This window comes from Sinocyclocheilus grahami, unplaced genomic scaffold (assembly GCF_001515645.1).
Source record: "Sinocyclocheilus grahami isolate Dianchi unplaced genomic scaffold, SAMN03320097.WGS_v1.1 scaffold27.1, whole genome shotgun sequence".
In the NCBI taxonomy this organism is placed as follows: domain Eukaryota; kingdom Metazoa; phylum Chordata; class Actinopteri; order Cypriniformes; family Cyprinidae; genus Sinocyclocheilus; species Sinocyclocheilus grahami.
Window position 1 is genome coordinate 2,911,681 of NW_015505206.1, and position 18,428 is coordinate 2,930,108.

The window sequence follows — 18,428 nt, forward strand, 5'->3', positions numbered from 1 at the left end:
ATAATAGCTCTCTTTTTATAACAGTGTGTGTATTTTTCTAGCGTATCTTTATATTATTTTTATATATATATATATATATATATATATATATATATATATATATATACACACACTCGTTTAATTTAAATTTAATTTCTTTAATATTTTTTCAAGCAAAATATATAAAAGGTGATATTTGATTATATTACAATAGACATTTTTTCCTAATATATACAATCTTTATTTTATGTACTAATTAAAATGCAATTTTTTAAAAATCCAACAAATTATACAATAGCTAAGATTTTATTATTGTGGTTGGTTTTTCTAATGTACACTAATTATTTAATTTATTATATATGTACTAATTATTGTATTTAAATTTCATTTATTATTTTTTTCAAGCAAAATATATAATAGCTACTATTTAATTGCTTTTGATTTTCTTCCTAATATATGAGACCACAAAACCAGTCTTAATTAGCACGGATATATTTATAGCAATAGCCAAAAATACATTGTATAGGTTTAAAATTATCTATTTTTTTATGCCTAAAATCATTAGGACATTAAGTAAAGGTAATGTTTCATAAAGATATGTTGTAAATTTCCTACTCTAAATATATTAAAACTTAATTTATGATTAGTAATATGCATTGCTAAGAACTTCATTTGGACAACTTTAAAGGCGATTTTCTCAATATGTAGATTTTTTTGCACCTTCAGATTCCAGATTTTCAAATAGTTGTATCTCTGCCAAATATTGTCCTATCCTAACAAACCATACATCAATGGAAAGCTTATTTATTCAGCTTTCAGACGATGTACAAATCTCAAGTTTGGAAAATTGACTGGTTTTGTGGTTCAGGGTCACATATACAAACTTATTTAATTTACTTTATTACGTACTAATTAAAATTTTATTTAAAAAAATCAAACAAAATATACAGAAGCTAATATTTCATTATAGTGGTTGTTTTGTCTAATGCACACTAATTATTTTATTTATATTTAATTTATTAAATATTTTTTTCAAGCAACATATATATTAGCAACTATTTGAATGCATTTGATGTCTTTCATAATATATACGAACTTACTTATTATGTACTAATATTTTAGATTTTAATTTAATTTATTACTTTATTATTTAAATTTAATCTATTACTGCCAACAGTTACAATGATGAACGTGAATGTTGAAAAATAAGCTCCAAGGATATGTGACTGTGATCTGAATGTCTTTGTGAGGCTGGTAATAGGCCGTTCTAACCTCTTTTCTATGGAGATGTAGGTTGTGCTTGGGTGCCGCATGTTGCTCGCAAGTCTGTATAATGTTCTGAACAGAGCATCTGTAAGATCGTCATCATAACACACTGAAGGGGAAGTACAAAAACATCCTTAACAAATAACAAATTAATATAATTCAGGCTTGCATCATGCTCACTGTGAGCGCCTTCATCTATGCATTCATTATGTTAATAGTCTCTCCAGTCTGTGGCAGTTTTTAAGGCAATGAATTCATTGTATAATTACGGAAAGCACTCTCTGCAAATTTACCATCTGCCGCGATCACAAAAGTGGTATTATCATGTAAGTCCGCTTTTTCTGCGTCAGTCCAGCAGAAGTCCAAATCAGCATCTGGGGAGAGTTAAAATATGAGGGCAAATGAGATGACAACCACACGTTGACTTTCATAAGGCCTATTTCACAAGTCTTCATCACTGGTATTATGAGTGTGAGGAAGCCCTGTGCATTATACTGTGTCAACTGCCCTCAGATAGACTCTACTTCCCTCCTACAAATGGATTCAACAGGAGGTGAGGAGACTGCACAGCTCTAATAGGTAGAACTGGCGATTACGATCTCAGGTCTGGCTCTAAACCACACCAATTAGCATTTCACACCTGATTCTCCTTGAATTCTTACCTGTGCAGAAATCATCTGCCATCCAGTTCAGCTGCCGCTCCCTTATTTCGCTCTCTGTTGGATGTATAGAAGTGAAATCAAGATAGGAAAGAAAAATAACATCAAATTTCCTATTTGTATGAAATCCATTACAAAACGTATTATGGAAGCCTCCTACCATGAGCAATCGGTTGAATAAAATGGCTAGTCTCTCCAGTCTGTGGCAGTTTTTAAGGCAATGAATTCATTGTATAATTACGGAAAGCACTCTCTGCAAATTTACCATCTGCCGCGATCACAAAAGTGGTATTATCATGTAAGTCCGCTATTTCTGCGTCAGTCCAGCAGAAGTCCAAATCAGCATCTGGGGAGAGTTAAAATATGAGGGCAAATGAGATGACAACCACATGTTGACTTTCATAAGGCCTATTTCACAAGTCTTCATCACTGGTATTATGAGTGTGAGGAAGCCCTGTGCATTATACTGTGTCAACTGCCCTCAGATAGACTCTACTTCCCTCCTACAAATGGATTCAACAGGAGGTGAGGAGACTGCACAGCTCTAATAGGTAGAACTGGCCATATTACGATCTCAGGTCTGGCTCTAAACCACACCAATTAGCATTTCACACCTGATTCTCCTTGAATTCTTACCTGTGCAGAAATCATCTGCCATCCAGTTCAGCTGCCGCACCCTTATTTCGCTCTCTGTTGGATGTATAGAAGTGAAATCAAGATGAAGGAAAGAAAAATAACATCAAATTTCCTATTTGTATGAAATCCATTACAAAACGTATTATGGAAGCCTCCTACCATGAGCAATCGGTTGAATAAAATGGTAAACTGATTGGATGACATCGGTGAGCTTACGTTTAACCTGAACGACTTTATCCTTTCGACATATGATGAAGTTGACATTTAGACTTGCTTATATTTTTGAGACTGAGAACATTATGTGAATAAATGAGCTTATATGGTTGTTCAGCATGAAATAAATTTAAAGGCAGCGGCTATTTGCACTAAGTGATAATAGCATATTTTCTTAGCGATGGATGCTATTTACACTATGTGCAAATAGCGATGGATTCTATTAACACTAAGTGAAAATAGCAGTATTTTTAGTGATATGCTATTTACACTAAGTGCAAATAGCTATAGATTTAATTTACACTATTAAAATAGCAGGATTTCCTGCTATTTATACTACTTAATGCAAATAGTGGCAATTATCTGCACCTCAATATTGTAGTACATTATAAAACAGTATGCAATAATGCATTGAGTATCATTTAGAATTTTCATTCAAATTATTAAATGGATGCCACCTTATTGGGACAATAAAGCCCTCCCTACACCTAACATAACCCTACCCCATACTTTATTTTCAACTTTTTTTGATTATTTCCTTTATTTTTATTGAAAATACATGCCTTTCCGATGTGATATGAGATTTTAAAAGGGAGGGGGAAAAAGTTTGGCAAAAGGCGGGTTCGAATCCGGGTCGATCACGTCAAAAACACTACGGTACGTGCTATACCATCTACGCCACTGGACCTTACATTTGATAGCCGTCTTTTGTAGTGTTGACTACCCCAATCACATGTTGGTGGGCAGAGTTAGTGTAAATAGCCAAAAAAGGGGACCTACTATTTGCACTTAGTGTAAATAGACACTCCGCAATTTAAATGGCCAGCTTTGCAGTTTATGTTGCCCAGTGTCACTTGTGCATAGCAGGTTTAAACACACACACACACAAAAACATATATATAAAAAATTTAACATGTACAGTTAGCTGGATTAATATTTTTTGCCTCTTTTGACACTGTTCCTGAATATTAAATATTTACATATTTGAATGCACTTATTTCATTGTTATTAATGTATTGCATTTCAATGGAAATTTAATTTATTTAAATAATAAAAAAAACTTTAAAACATCAACCATAACTGAAATTCATGGCTTTTCAACACAGTTTAAGATTACACATTTGAGGGCTGCTAATAAGACTAATAAAAGTTCAATCAAGTCAAGTCACCTTGGTTTTTATAGAGCTTTGTACAATACAGATTCAGTCTCAAAACAGCTTCACAGTAATAAACAGCAAAATAACATGCACATTTCATCAAATCCAAATTCTGCTGTGAGGCAGCTCTAACAAGACTTCTATACAAGACTTATTTAGTTCAAGTCAGTACAGTCAGTGTTTCGGTTTAGTTAAACAAATGCAAAGTTCTGTCATGAAATATAATCACATCATTATCATTATAGTAGCTGATTGGTTCTTTTTGTATCAGCAGCCAATGAGCAGCTGCTCAACATTTAAATACTTGGCTAGTGCTTGCTGTAGCAGTTACAGTGCACTTCAGAAACCCTCCACCTTCCCCAGCTCCACCTGTATTGATCTGCTACTGCACAATTTATGTATGTTACATTATGGGGTTATTTCATATATGTTACAGTGGGGAAGGAGGATCTCGTCCAAGATTTGAATGTAAATAAATGCAAATATTACCTAAACATACCCAGTAAAGACAGTAATGCGGTCAGAATGCGCCGGCTTTGAATTTGATTGATGATTGCGCCCGCCTCTCATCTCGACAAATCACGTGAATGCAAGCGGAGTCGGTCTGGGCCTGTGTGCATGTCAGGGAGGCACGCAGAGTGATAAAATAATATTTAATATTTATTTATTATTGACTCCTAATTTGAATCTGTACATTATAACGAAAACAATACCTTAAAAATGAAAAGAAGCAAGTTTTTGCAATCAGATTTTTTTTTTAAACCGGTAAACTTTTCAGTTCAAGGATCTAGTAAACGAACGCCTTCAAACAGTAGCCTAAGTTCAAAACAGCTACAGAGAAAACCCGACCGATTTCATTAGAGATGGTTTAGAATCACCTCCAGAATTATAATTTTCAGCGTGTATTTGGCTTAAAAGCACGAGTGTTTTATAATGGACGCTGCTGAAGCCTGAAGGTGTTTTTTTAGATTCTGAATGGATCCGTATAGAAGCCTGTACAGTCAGGTCAAGGCAGTAGGTTTAGTGATCTTTTGGTGTCTCCTTGTGGTCCTGTTTGATATTGCAGCTTGACTAGTGCTTAATTGAATTAAAATGCTCTAAACTCATTTTTTTTTGCACTATATAGTAGGCTATATATATCAATTGTAAAAAGGTATGGGGAAAGTAGGGGTTACTATTTGCCCGTCACTGTATGCCATGGGAGAAACAGTCAGTCAAACATAGGAGTAGGCTGCACAATTCTGGATAAATTGATTACAATTTTTATTTTTATTTTTTTTTGGTATCAAATAAGAGATCATGATCCTCCTACAGATAACTAAACAAAATAGCTTGTCTACTAGAGGTTCTGACAAAATGTTAATTGTTGCAGTCTATGCCATTTTTACATTTTAATTATTTATTGCAAAATCTGCACCTCTTTTGTGGCTAATATTAATTTCATAATGATCCTTACTCCGTGAAGTAAAGTAGCAGAAGTTACAGTAAGTGAAAATGTGCAAATACTACACACTAAAAATGCTGGGTTGTTTCAACCCAATTTTGGGTCAAATATGGACTAACCCAACTGTTGGGTTAAATTTTGGTTACATTTTTAAATTAACTTTTTAACCTAACAGTTGGGTTAGTCCATATTTGACCCAAAATTGGGTTGAAACAACCCAGCATTTTTTAGAGTGTACTGGCCCATTTTGGGGTGAACTAAATATGCTAGACTAGTCTTACGTCACTGTTTATAACACAGGCCGGTCATCCTTTGCTGGGCGTCTCCTTGTGGTCCTGTTTGATATTGCAGCCTGACTAGAGCTTAATTGTATTAAAAACTATTTATTTTTTTATTTTATTTTCTTTTATAATTTTTTTGCACTATATAGTAGGCTATATATATCAATTGTAAAAAGGTATGGGGAAAGTAGGGGTTACTATTTGCCCGTCACTGTATGCCATGGGAGAAACAGTCAGTCAAACATAGGAGTAGGCTGCACAATTCTGGATAAATTGATTACAATTTTTATTTTTATTTTTTTTTGGTATCAAATAAGAGATCATGATCCTCCTACAGATAACTAAACAAAATAGCTTGTCTACTAGAGGTTCTGACAAAATGTTAATTGTTGCAGTCTATGCCATTTTTACATTTTAATTATTTATTGCAAAATCTGCACCTCTTTTGTGGCTAATATTAATTTCATAATGATCCTTACTCCGTGAAGTAAAGTAGCAGAAGTTACAGTAAGTGAAAATGTGCAAATACTACACACTAAAAATGCTGGGTTGTTTCAACCCAATTTTGGGTCAAATATGGACTAACCCAACTGTTGGGTTAAATTTTGGTTACATTTTTAAATTAACTTTTTAACCTAACAGTTGGGTTAGTCCATATTTGACCCAAAATTGGGTTGAAACAACCCAGCATTTTTTAGAGTGTACTGGCCCATTTTGGGGTGAACTAAATATGCTAGACTAGTCTTACGTCACTGTTTATAACACAGGCCGGTCATCCTTTGCTGGGCCGCTTAAAAAAATGGGGACATAAATTAAGAGTATACCCACTTCTCCAGGCACCACTACACCACTGGCCGAGTTGAACCACGCTGTGGAAAAGCGCCATTAGAACGCCTCAGTAACCACTTAGCAACACCTCAGTGGTGACTTTTGCAAGCTCAAGCACCACCCTCGATTTGTTTAGAAAATGTGAAAGTCTAGTTTCAACTTATCACCAGATATTACGGAGAACATTCAGACAAACACTTCGGACGTAGCCCTGATCAAGTACATAAATCAGTTATGATATGAACTGAGGAAAAATATTTTTATAGGAACCATTATTTCACAAGCTTTTTTCAGTCCTGCTATGGTAAATTCAAACTGTATTTCACGGAAGACCTGGCTTGTATACACAATTACGGTGGCACAAAATGGAGGAGAACACACATAGGCACTCTGCTACTTCTTCTTTATGACACATTATCAGCATGAAAAGGGGCCTAAAAGCTGTCATTAATGAGTGAGTGCTGCTTAACATCCTGATATGGTGTTAATGTTTACCTTGGGGTTCAAAGTGCTGCTTGTTCAGAGTCACATTTCTGTGACACATGCTCAGAAGGTCGTCACCAACATCTGCAAACCACAAAGATGTTTTCATTTAGTGAGCTAACGATGAAAAAAACCTTCATCCAAAACAAGCTCTTTATCTTCTGAAGCCAATCACAAAGCTGAAATGTTTTGTAATGTACTGTGACTAATTCACACACCTGTGTAGGTTAAAAGCCTGCTAAAAAGAAAGAGATGACACTATTATACTGAATGAGACTGAAAACAAATTAGTGTCTTATTATGTAAGAGTTACATAACACTGATATGTTAATGTGTTCAAGTATTATTGGTGTAAAATTAAACAGACTAAATCAGGTTTGATAAAGTTGGATAATGTGCAGACATGGGCAACCTGACCCACCATTTTCAAAAAAAAAAAAAAGGCAGGGTCCCAAACTTCAATAAGACCCTACGTACTTTACAAAGACTTGCTTTTGGGAATTCTACTTATCATCTTTTCTGAAAATACCTTGTAAGAGTAAACAAGTTATGTACAACACTTAATTTTCAATTTATATATCCCAATAGGGATGCACAGTACAGGTTAGCATAACAGTTATGACCCAATATTAGAGTTTTTTCTATTTTAATTGTGCATGCTCTTTTGAGCTATTTTTACGTGTAGATTGCCATCTAATTGTCACTTAGTTAATTTAAAAAGTTTAATTTTCTTTCTTTTTAATTAGGGGGAAAAACATTAGACGTTAATGTCTTAATTAATGTATTAATGTAAATAATAATTAAAAACAGGTAGATCTCTTTACAGTATCTTTAACAAATCTAAAAAATGAGTATCCATGTTACATACTGTACATTTATAATGTTATAATGCAAATTAAAATAGGATTCACATACAATATTTCAGTTTTCAGTGTTGTATTTACAGACATTATAGCATTACATAGAAATAATGATCAGCTAACTGGTATTGGATAGAATTTTTATATTGGTACATATAAATCCAGTGCATATTTTGGTGCATATTTGAATCCAGTTCATGCCTGATTTGCATGAACATTTCTTTCTGAAACGTACTGTATAAATATTTATCAAATTAGTTTTAAATCATAATCTAGTAGTGCCCTTAAAGCTCCTTCTAGCTCTTTACCAAGCCACAATAATCTGTTGTAATTCTCTGTATGGGGCAGAGTGAAATAATAAAAGGTCCAGCACAAATCTCACAGGAGGGAGTGTGTTAATAAATACTGTGACACCATCCGCACAAAGCAATCAAACCACAAGCCTTTCCAGTCTACTCGACGCTGAAGTTACAAATCAATGTTTCTCTCTCTCAAACACTCCAGAAACAGCTTTTGTCCATACAATGCTAACATACACCGACACAGACACAAACATCAATTTATGAAATAACACAATAATACTGCACACAACAAAAGTCTCCTGTGAATAACATCTGGGTGTAATATCTACAAGCGAAGAGGTAATCTAGTAGTGCCCTTAAAGCTCCTTCTAGCTCTTTACCAAGCCACAATAATCTGTTGTAATTCTCTGTATGGGGCAGAGTGAAATAATAAAAGGTCCAGCACAAATCTCACAGGAGGGAGTGTGTTAATAAATACTGTGACACCATCCGCACAAAGCAATCAAACCACAAGCCTTTCCAGTCTACTCGACGCTGAAGTTACAAATCAATGTTTCTCTCTCTCAAACACTCCAGAAACAGCTTTTGTCCATACAATGCTAACATACACCGACACAGACACAAACATCAATTTATGAAATAACACAATAATACTGCACACAACAAAAGTCTCCTGTGAATAACATCTGGGTGTAATATCTACAAGCCTGTGTATATTTGGACCGTTGCGAAGAGGTGCTTTGAAGATAATGCTGTCTTTTACTGCCTTTCCAAGCTCTTTTCTCTCTCTTTAAAATGACAGCTCTATCTACTTCCATTGGTCAGAGAACATCAATCCAGTCATGCCGAAAGACAGAGCTCTAATAAAAGACCTTCCTTCCAAAGAAACCTGGCTATATTACAGACACTTATAGAAAAAAGTAAATGGTTCAAATGGCAGCAATCATCAAGACAAAGAAAAAAGCCCATAGTAATCACTGAATCCACACCACTTCCAAAAGCCTACTAAAACATCCTTTGACACAGGTGGATTTTTCAGATGTTTTGGATATGCAAGCAAAAATATTTGACAAAATATTTGTTTATACCTCTACAGGTTAATGTGTTGACCATTTACATTTATGTAATTCTGGGGAAAAATAAATAATACGCAATTAATTTAGTTATTTATATATATAGCATGCATCTAACAATTAATTTTGTAATATATCACAATAAATGCACTACCATTCAAAAGTCTCTTATGCCCACCAAGGCTGCATTTATTTGATCAAAAATACCATAAAAACAGTAATTTTCTATTTTCTATTTGAATATATTTTAAAATGTATTATAAATATGTGATGGCAAAGCTGATTTAATGTTACAAGAAACATTAATAATATATCATTATTATTATTACTACATCATATTAGAACAGCATTTACTTAAAATATAAATATTTTGTTACATTATAAATAAAATGAATTAAAAAAAACGTCTCGGTTCCCTTTCGGTCGGTCACTCTCGACGTCACGTCGGAGGACCGACGAATTGGGATCTCGCTTAGAGGGACCAATCTACTTCGAGTGTAAACTAAACGAGCCAATGCACATTGGCATGCGATTATTGCATCCAGCTGCTGCTGATCACAGCGTGAGTATAAGTAGGCAGCAGATGCAGCGCATATCGTGATTGCAAGTGCACCAGGCCAAGGCACTGAGGGACTTGCACGAGGGTGGTCACGACCCGGAAGTTCGCAGAGAACGCCGCACCACGGCGGACCTTGCGCCACGAGTGACGAAGGTTACGGCGCAGTCTCTGGGTCGTGAGATGTCCACTATGGTGGTCCGGGAGCGCCATTCTGGCTTTGACTGGTTGACATGCACGAGACGGACAAGACACGATCCTTGAACGCCCCCGTGTCCCAGGCCGGCCTGTCGGTGTCAACTACCTCTTGAGGTAGGTCACTCAGAACCTCCGCGTCCCGTCCAGGGACCAGACATGAAGTTTCCGGAGGTCTGGACGCGGGTGCCAAAGGGTGCCCTGTCTCTGAGTCAGTAAATCCTTCCTCAGAGGAATCGGCCAAGGAGGGGCTGTCGCGAGGAGCATTAGTTCCGGGAACCAAGTCCGGGTAAGCCAATAGGGTGCCACCAACAGGACCTGTTCCTCGTCCTCCCTGACCTTGCACAGCAACTGTGCAAGAAGGCTCACTGGGGGAAACGCATACTTGCGAAGGCCCCGCGGCCAGCTGTGTGCCAGTGCGTCCGTGCCGAGTGTTCCCTCGGCCAGGGAGAAGAACAACTGGCAGTGAGAGGTTTCTGGAGAGGCAAACAGGTCTACCTGAGCAGCTCCGAAACGTCTCCAAACCAGCTGGACCGTCTGGGGATGGAGTCGCCATTCTCCCGGGAGCGCAGCTCGGGACAGCTCGTCAGCTGCCCAGTTGAGCAGCCCAGGAATGTGAACAGCACGAAGCGACCTCAGATGCTTCTGACTCCAGAGGAGGAGGTGGCGGGCGAGTCGCGACAAGCGACGGGAGCGGAGACCACCTTGTTGGTTGATGTACGCAACGGTCACTGTGTTGTCCGTGCGGACTAGTACATGCTTGCCTCGTAAGAGCCCTTTGAGATGGCTCAGGGCAAGGTGCACTGACAGCAACTCGAGGCAGTTGATGTGCCAGTGTAGTTGGGGCCCCGTCCAAACCCCTGACACTGCAAGCCCGTTGTACGTGGCCCCCCAGCCAGTGGTTGAGGCATCCGTGCAAACCACAGCATGCCTGGAGACCTGCTCTAGGGGCACTCCTGCCCGGAGGAACGCAAGGTCTGACCACGGGGTAAAGGTTTGGCGGCAGGCCAGTGTAACTTGGACCCGGGAAAGTGCCACGTTGCCACGCCCACCTAGGGCCAGTGCTGCAGCGGTCTCATATGGAGCAGCCCTAGCGGCGTGACTGCCGCCGTAGCTGCCATATGCCCCAGGAAGAGCGTGCTTTACTGAGGATTTTTATGAGTCTTTGTCTGTAAGCATGGTATTTTGCATATGTAATTCACTTGGGTGTTGATGCAGAAATTAGTAATGATTCTTAGAACATCCATATGTTGCAGAGGTATCAGCATGTAATATGCACTCTCAGTTAGATCATCCGAAGACGAATTCATAGATACTAGACATGGTAGAGTTACTTATATGAATGAGTGGTTTATCGTAAGCATGAATAAAAATAGTCTATAATACAACAGATTAAATACAACACAGCAATAATATACACAATGGCCTGAAGAAAATGGTTGTTCATTCAAAGAAGGTTTTCCTATGAATTAATTAGTAGAAAAGTCAGTTTCTCCTGTGCATTTGTGCCTTTCTTATGAGGAAAATGAGGGAGTTTATCTCCTGCATTCCTTTTAGGCCATAAAACCAGTGATATCAGCATTGGTTACCATGGAACCAGAGGCCTGTTCTGCTTTTCTGAGGTGTTAGGTGCATTTCGGGGGAAGGGTCCATAGACCCTCGTAATTGGCCATTTGGTTAGGTGATGGGGAGTTCGATATTATTTGTTAAATATAACAAAAAGTTGTGTGTCTGATTGGTCCAAATGCTACAGGAACGATGTGATCGCTCGGCTCCGAAGCGAAAAGCTGAATATGCGCTGCATCTGCAGCCTACTTATACTCATGCTGTGATCAGCGGCAGCTGGATGCAATAATCGCATTCCAATGTGAATTGGCTCGTTTAGTTTACACTCGAAGTAGATTGGTCTCTCTAATCGAGATCCAAATTCGTCGGTCATCCGACGTGACGTCGAGAGTGACCGACTGAAAGGGAACTGATTAGTTTAATCCAAACTTTTGAATGTTTATTAACATTAAAGAACGTTCTTTAAAAAAGTAACTAAAAAGTTACTTTTAACAGTAATGCATTACTTTTTGGTGTAAGTAATCAACAAAGTAATTGAGTTACTTTTTGAATGAAGTAACTAGTAACTGTAACTAGTTACTATTTCTTAGTAACTAGCACAAAACTGATCATCACCATGGACTTTCTCTGATGTATCATTCTCTATTTTTGCTTGTTTTAAAAAGTTTCAAAGGCACATTTTACTTTAAATGACTAAATCTAATAATAATAATAATAAAAACTCAATCACATCACCACCTGTGCAGTACACCGTCTTGGCCACCTTTGCCATGACAATACTGGTCAGTCCTGTTCCAGCTCCAAGCTCAAGGACAGTGGCGCCTTTGAACATGCTTGCTTGTGCCAGGATGAAATCAGCCAATAGGAAAGCACCACGCCAGATCTGCAATGACAAACGACAACTTATAGAACTTATAGTAAATGTACTGCATATCACCCTTCGTCCCTGTCCTCACCTGTTTCCCTACATCCTCCAGAGGTGTCGCCATAGTATGCTCTGTTTAAAACACATTTAAAATCATACAATGTGACAGAACAAATCCATTAATTCACATACATCTCTAATGCAGCCCTCACCAATCTTAATGACGTCACGGGCACCATCCTCCTCCTCAGAATCGTCCTCCTCGTCAGTCAGCGTTGCTGCGGATTGACTTAGAATAATGGGACATACTGCATCCCTGTTACAGCTGGAGCATCTGGGCCTCCTGACCACATCCAGGTCCCCATCTTCATCCCGAGGAACATTCGATGCATCAGTGCTCTCACGGACAGGCGACTCACCGCTTGAGTCCTTTCCATCGCAATCCTGCAGAATCCTGAACTTTGAAGTGAAGACTGGACATACAGATGCAAATCCATTTTCAGATAATATACAAAGATGTGAACTGACTGATAGAACTGGCTTACAATGGTCACAGCAGCCTCCGCTGCAGCAGACATTAAGATGTTGAGTCAACTATGATGAAGTAATGGCTGTGACAGACAGAATGAGAGTGGCTCTTTAGCACTGAGCAGATATGTGATTTCTCTCTTTTCTTTATTAGTAATGACCATGCATGAGTCTGCCTTTGACAGGAACATTGATTAAGACTCTAAGAAAAGAGTCTTTACATCATTTAGATGGATTTCTTTGCAGTAGTGATAAAAAAGACAAAAGGTATTGATTAAACATTTTTTTCCTAAGAGACTACTGTAAATTATACTTTTTAGCTGTTTTTCCCCTGAGGTCCATTTATTATGTTAGCCAAGATTTCTTGCAACTGACATCCTTTTGGCCCTTAGAAACAAGGTTTATTTTGAATATACACTACCATTCAAATGTTTGGGGTCAGTAAGATTTTTTTTAAATACAAGGCTGCATTTATTTGATCCAAAATAAAGTAAAAACAGTAATATTGTGAAATATTAGTACAATTTAAAAGAACTGCTTTATATTTTAATATTCATTTACATGTAATTTATTCCTGTGATGGCAAAGCAGTCATTATTCCAGAATTCAATGTCACATGATCCTTCAGAAAATGTTCTAATATGCTGATCTAATATTTCTTGGTGCTCAAGAAACATTTCTTATTACTATTCATGTTGAAAACAGTTGTGCTGCTTAATATTTTTGTGGAAACCGTGATACTTTTTCTCAGGATTCTTTGAGAAACACAAAGTTAAATTTATTTAAAATAGAAATCTTTAATTACTAAATCATAAATATTTTTACTAACACATTTGATCAATTTAATACGTCCTAAAATATAAAGAATTAAAAAAAAATTAAATAAATAAAACATCTCACTGGTTTCTCCCTGCTGTTCACAGCCAGAATAGACTCAACTCATTTTTGGGCTTGATACCTTACAGTTGTACAACACTAAATTAAAGAATACTGCATTTAAAATATACTCTATTGGTATTTGGGACATCAGAGATTTGAATGGGATATGATGATAAAAACATGGACAGATAAAAGAGGTATAAAAATACTGAAATGGGGTCTACAGGGCTTGGATCAATGAGTTCAAAATGGAGAGAGTCAAGCTTAAAAATCAGCCTGGATTATTTGAATTACTAATGGACTATGTTTAAAGTTACACCGATAGAGAAAGAATGGGCATAGAACTTTGTCAAAAGTTTAAAATTGTGATTTCTGGCTGATGGAGTCCGCACAGCATGCATCTTATTATTCAAGAGCAGAACCGTAAGGCTAAGTTTTACAGTGTCAGCTCCAGTCTAGCGTTGTAAAGGTCACCTCATCTAAGGCATTCAAAATCTGGCTCTTTTTGTTTTTCTAAGAATAGTGACCGGTCGTGTACGGTATAATTTCAGCTTCATTTGAGCCTAGCTGCTCTGGTGAGGATAATGAATCACAGGTTTCGCAACTGCACTCATGGTCACATCAGGGGTTTAAGGGCCAGAATAGGCCACCCAGCATTGTATTTAGACCTGTGAGCCTGAGCATTATCGACCCGGAACACAGCAGAAAAAAAAACTAAAAATAAACTTGCCATAACATTGGCAGAAATTTCTGTTTATTGTTCAATTTGTTCAATTTGCCCACATAAAAAAATCCTATACTTTATATATATATAGCAGATTATAAATAAATCAGCAATGACTGCCTGCTACTAGTCATTTACAGGCTAATAGCCTACTAAAGGTCAAACCTGTGTATACAGGGAATGGTTGACAGTCATTTTATAAGCACATATGGAAACCAAATAGACAGGGACCAAGGCTATTGACACAAAAGGTTACAGCTGCTAATGACAAACTCTCAAATGTGTAATACGGAGCACTGCCTTGAAATTATGCCATTTGTAAACATGCCAAAAATAAGTGTCAAGTAATAGAAAAAAATATATATATACTAGTGCCTATAAAAAGTATTCATACCCCTTAATTTTTTTCACGTTTTGTTATGTTGCAGCCTTATGTTAAACTGATTTGAATTAATTTTTCCCCCCCCCACATCAATCTACACTCCATACACCATAATGACAGCAAAAAAAATGCCACAACTTCGTAAATGTATTAAAAATAAAAAACTGAAATAAGCACATTGCATAAGTATTCATAGCCTTAACCCAGTACTTAGCTGAAGCACCTTTACAGTCTCAAGTATTTTGGGTATGATACGACAAGCTTTGCACACCAGAATTTGGCAAATATCTGTAATTTTTCTGCTCACCTCTTCACCTCTCAAGCACTGTCAGGTTGGATGGGGGCAGATGCACATTTTCAGGTTTCTCCAGAAATATTTGACTGGGTTCAATCCCAGGCTGTGGCTGGGCCACTCAAGGAAATTCCCAGAGTTGTCTATAAGCCACTCTTGCTGTGTGCTTAGGGTCATTGTCCTGTTGGAAGGTGAACCTTCTGACCAGTCTGAGGTTCTGAATGCTCTGGGCTGGGTTTTCATTAAGGCTATCTCAATATTTTGGTGCATTTCTTCTACTCTGATGAGTCTCTCAGTCCCTGCCGCTGAAAAACAGCCCCACAGCATGAGGCTGCTACCAGCACACTTTACTTTTGGGATGGTACTCTGCAGGTGATGAACAGTGCCATGGTTTCCTTCAAACATGATGCTTGAAATTTAGGTTCATCAGGCCAGATAATCTTGTTTCTCAGAGTCTGAGGGTCCTTTAGGTGCTGTTTTGCAAATTTCAAGTGAGTTTTCATGTGTCTTCATTGAGGAGAGGATTGAGTCTGGCCACTCCGACATAAAGACCAGATTGGTGGAGTGTTGCAGTGATGTTTGTCCTTCTGTAGGTTTCTCCTGTCTCCACATATGATCATGGAGCTCAACTAGAGTGACCATCGGGTTCTTGGTCACCACTGTAACCTTCTCCATCAATTGCTCAGTTTGGCCAGGAGGCCAGCTCTAGGAAGAGTCCTGGTTGTTTTAAACTTCTTCCATTAAGGGTAACAGACACTACATGCTTCTGTGACCCTTCAATGCAGCAGAATTTTATTCTGAACTCTTCCACAGATGTGTGGCTTGACGCAAACCTGTTTCTGAACTCTACAGGCAGTTTTTTTTTTACCTCAGGGCTTGGTTTTTGCTCTGATATGCATTATCAACTGTCAGACCTTTTATTTATGACGTGTGTGCCTTTCCAAATCATAACCATTCAATTGAATTTGCCAGAGGTTAACTTCTAAATTTCAGCTGTCCCAGATAAGGGTATGAGTACTTATGCAATGGAATCATTTACGTTTTTGTTTTTTTTAATAAATTTGCAAAGATGTTAAAAACCAGTTTTTTTGCTTTGCCTTTATGGTGTATGGAGTGTAGACTGATGTGGGGGAAAAAGTAATTTAAAGCAGTTTAACATAAGGCAGCAACATAACAAAATGTGAAAAAAATGAAGGGGTATGAATACTTTTTATAGGCACCGTATTGAGAGAGAGAAAAGAAACATGATGTATAGATAATAGTTATGTTTAGAATAGTATACTAACATACATAAGTGCAGTATATAATATCCCTGTGCACAGAATGCATGAAATGTTCAAAATGTGCCAAAATGTTTATTCCTGTGATGCAAAGCTGAATTTTCAGCAGTCATTACTCATATCTTCATTGTCACGTGATCCTTCAAATATTATTTTAATATGCTGATTTGCTGCTCACGAAACATTTATTATCAATACTGACAATCAGCATTTATTTGAAATAGAATGTTTTTAGTAACAATGCCAAATTGAATGCATCCTCGCTGAATAAAAGCCCTGCAGTAAGCAGTTAGTATTCATTCCAAGCACACGCAGTAAGACGCGCAGGTGTCTGCCAGCTCTCCTTACCTGGCTGTCCTACGCTGTTCAGTCTCTTCATGAGATGACAAGCGTTTGGTAACAGCAGATGCACATCAGATAGAACAGTGTCACTTCTAAATGTGACCTGGTCCATGGCCAAGTCTGCCTGGCACTCAAGGACGCAGCTCTGGGCAATAGAGCATTTTCCTTCATATTCATCTCATCATCCTACTTAAATGCATTACGACGTCCACATGCACTTAAGAGAAACTATGATCAATTTGGCATTTTACAAGGACTGGGAAGCTAAGACAGAACTTCTCTATAGGCTAAGTTTAAGACAACTTGAATTGAACGCTTGGTTTTGTTTGGGCTCGAGTGAAAGCTATTGTAATCTTGTTTGAGTAGAAATATATTCAAGTGGGCGTGACCATGCGCTTCCCTGTAAATCAAAAAGCCACTTTCTTTCTGATCGTTCCCTATCACCTTTCTCGCAGCTAAACAGAGAGCACTTCAGCCCATAAACCTGGTAGTCAGCTCACTGGGAGTCACAACCTTGGTTCAGAAAGTTCAGTACTGTCTAGGTAGGCAGCTCACTAGACTCTGACACACGTTAGTCTACTGCAGTATCTTCATACCTCGTAGTCTTCTAATCAGCTCTGGGGCAAAGAGCTGCCAATATTTACCGAGTAGCTGACGAGGAGGAGTTTACTTAGTATTTGTAGTGTAGCCAAGAGTATTAAATCATACTAAAATATGAACGCAAAAATATGTTAAGACACCTTAAAGAAAGGTTATATTGCAGCTTACGAGAGTCGCTTGAGGGTTACATTAAAAGCAGACCGTGTGTGTAAAACCGCTCTGAAAACAGTTCCAAAGTAGAACGCGCATGGCACATACAGTCGTGGTCAGAATTATTGGCACCCTTGGTAAATATGATCAAAGGCTGTGAAAATAAATCTGCATTCTTAATCATTTTGATCTTTTATTTTAAAAATGCACATAAATCTAACCTTTCATTGGAGAAAAATAATTTTAAATGGGGGGAAATATCATTATGATATAAATGTTTTTCTCTAATACACATTGGACACACTTAACAGCACCCTTTTATTCAATGCTTTTTGAAACCTCCATTTGGCATAATAAGAGCTCTGAGTTTTCTCCTATAATGCCTGATTAGGTTAGAAAGCACCTGACAAGAGATCAGAGAGCATTCCTTCATCCAGAATCTCTCCAGACCCTTCAGATTCCCAGCTCCATGATGGTGCTTCTCCTCTTCAGTTCACCACACTCATTTTCTATAGGGTTCAGGTCAGAGGACTGGAATGGCCATAGCAGAAGCTTGGTTTTGTGTCCAGTGACCCATTTTTGTGTTGTTTTTAAGGTTTGTTTTTGGATTATTGTCTGGTTGGAAGATCCAAACATGGCCCATTATAAGATTTCTAACTTTTTAAGTCGGTCACTTTTTGATTATTTATCTGTTGGTGTTTGATAGAATCAAAGATGCCATGTATCTAAACAAGATGTCCAGTACCTCCAGCAGAAATATAGGCCCACAACATTAAAAATACAGCAGTATATTTCATTTTACACATGGGGTACTTTTTATCCCTGTGTGCACCAAACCCATCTTGAGTGTTTGTTGCTAAAAAAGCTAATTTTTTAGTTACATCTGAC

General features: G+C 37.7%; 1 protein-coding gene across 1 annotated transcript in view; it reads right to left on the minus strand.

Moving 5' to 3' along the window:
* The window catches only part of LOC107568640 (methyltransferase-like protein 22), an 18,692-nt gene extending 1,768 nt beyond the window's left edge, over positions 1–16,924 (minus strand). The window contains exons 1-8 of the mRNA XM_016254615.1: positions 16,797–16,924; positions 12,576–12,836; positions 12,455–12,495; positions 12,237–12,381; positions 6,959–7,030; positions 2,541–2,594; positions 2,170–2,250; positions 1,252–1,354 (exon numbers count right to left, since the gene is read on the minus strand). Of these exons, the coding sequence (XP_016110101.1) occupies positions 1,252–1,354; positions 2,170–2,250; positions 2,541–2,594; positions 6,959–7,030; positions 12,237–12,381; positions 12,455–12,495; positions 12,576–12,836; positions 16,797–16,902 (863 nt within the window). The 5' untranslated portion in view covers positions 16,903–16,924. The remainder of the gene's footprint in view (positions 1–1,251; positions 1,355–2,169; positions 2,251–2,540; positions 2,595–6,958; positions 7,031–12,236; positions 12,382–12,454; positions 12,496–12,575; positions 12,837–16,796) is intronic.
* Positions 16,925–18,428: the final 1,504 nt, after the last annotated feature.